This window comes from Hordeum vulgare, chromosome 7H, assembly GCF_904849725.1.
Source record: "Hordeum vulgare subsp. vulgare chromosome 7H, MorexV3_pseudomolecules_assembly, whole genome shotgun sequence".
NCBI lineage: Eukaryota > Viridiplantae > Streptophyta > Magnoliopsida > Poales > Poaceae > Hordeum > Hordeum vulgare.
In genome coordinates, this window is record NC_058524.1 from 65,928,392 (window position 1) to 65,930,096 (window position 1,705).

A 1,705-nucleotide genomic window follows, 5' to 3' on the forward strand; every position below is an offset into this window, starting at 1 on the left:
CAACAACCAAAACAGGATCGGCTGATCAACGACAGAGAGTATTGTTCTATTTTTTACCCGCAAAGAAAAGAAGGCATGCATTTTTTCCTCCACTTTTTCACGTGTATATTGTTCTATTTTTTACCCGCAAAGAAAAGAAGGCATGCATTTTTTCCTCCACTTTTTCACGTGTATTTTATTTTAATACTCACTCTGTTCCTTAATATAAGATGTATTAATTTTTTAAAAAGTCAAAGAATTCCTATTTTTGACCAACTTTATAGCAAAATATATAAACATTTACAATACTAAAAATGCAAAATATAGAAATATATTTCATGATGAATCTAGTGATAATGATTTGATATTCTAAACATTGTCATTTTTATCAATAAACTTGGTTGAAGTTTGAAAATTTTAATTTTTTTAAAAAATAATACACTTTATATTTAAGAACGGAGGAAATATACTGAAGAAAGGTGGTTGAAATAAAAAAGGCAACAGAGCCGGGCGATGAACTCACGAGACACACAGCCATATGCACCGCCACGTCACCGATCCGCACCTCGTCGGGGACCTCGCACCAACCAGCGCCAAGCACGCAGATCGTGTGCTTCCTCTCCGCAACCTCCAGCCGTTAGATCCAATCAAACGTCGAAACACAATCCGAGACCCTCTCTCACACGATCAGAAGAAACCGCGTCGGCCACGCTTCCCTTGCCCGTCCGTCATCTATAAATCCCCACCAAACTTCCCCTCCCGTTGCCTCACTACGCAAATCTGTCCCCTTCCAGTTCCCAAGTCCCACGACCCACAAGAACAGAGACACAGCCAAGTCCGAACTTCGAAGTCGCCAAGGAGGAGGAGAGATCGATGGCGCGTACGAAGCAGACGGCCCGGAAGTCGACCGGCGGCAAGGCGCCGCGCAAGCAGCTGGCCACCAAGGCGGCGAGGAAGTCGGCCCCGACGACGGGCGGCGTGAAGAAGCCCCACCGCTACAGGCCCGGGACGGTGGCGCTGCGCGAGATCCGCAAGTACCAGAAGAGCACGGAGCTGCTCATCCGCAAGCTCCCCTTCCAGCGCCTGGTGCGGGAGATCGCGCAGGACTTCAAGACGGACCTCCGGTTCCAGAGCCACGCCGTGCTGGCGCTCCAGGAGGCCGCCGAGGCGTACCTCGTGGGGCTCTTCGAGGACACCAACCTCTGCGCCATCCACGCCAAGCGCGTCACCATCATGCCCAAGGACATCCAGCTCGCCCGCCGCATCCGCGGGGAGCGCGCCTAGATGAAGCAGCATCTGCCTTCGCGATTTCCACCGCCGCATTGCTTGTTCGTAGCTTGTATGGTTTTACTACATCTTGTTAGCTAGCGCCAATGGGCAAGCTTTTAATGTGTACTTGTTAAATTCTGATTGGTTAACATAGTTGAGAAGACTTGGCTCCTTATGTTTTGTATATGGTTGGTTTATCCAAAATTCAAACAAATGCTTGTTACCGTTGTCTTAAGTCTGAAATTTCAGCTTAATGTTCTTTGCTGTTGAGCGTTCTGTTGACATGGTTGGGCGCTGCCCTCCGGCCGTGGGATCGCCGTGTGGCTGCGTTGGAGATTTGTGGTGCGGCGCTGCCTTCGGCCGTGTGGCTGCAGTGGAGATTTTTTTTAATTTGGGTGCACACGCGGCACCAAATCCTGCTGGTTAGTTTTCGATGGCAACCTAACACGAATCCAGT

At 49.1% G+C, this 1,705-nt stretch overlaps 1 protein-coding gene across 1 annotated transcript; it reads left to right on the top strand.

The window, feature by feature from the left end:
• The first annotated feature begins 731 nt into the window (after positions 1 to 731).
• LOC123409950 (histone H3.3) lies at positions 732 to 1,483 on the top strand. The gene has a single exon (XM_045102820.1). The coding sequence runs from the start codon at positions 853 to 855 to the stop codon at positions 1,261 to 1,263; it is 411 nt and encodes a 136-aa protein (XP_044958755.1). The 5' UTR covers positions 732 to 852; the 3' UTR covers positions 1,264 to 1,483.
• The last annotated feature ends 222 nt before the right edge of the window (positions 1,484 to 1,705 follow it).

Coding starts and splice junctions, on each gene's coding strand:
- LOC123409950 (XM_045102820.1), top strand. CDS start 853: ATGGCGCGTACGAAGCAGACGGCCCGGAAGTCGACCGGCGGCAAGGCG.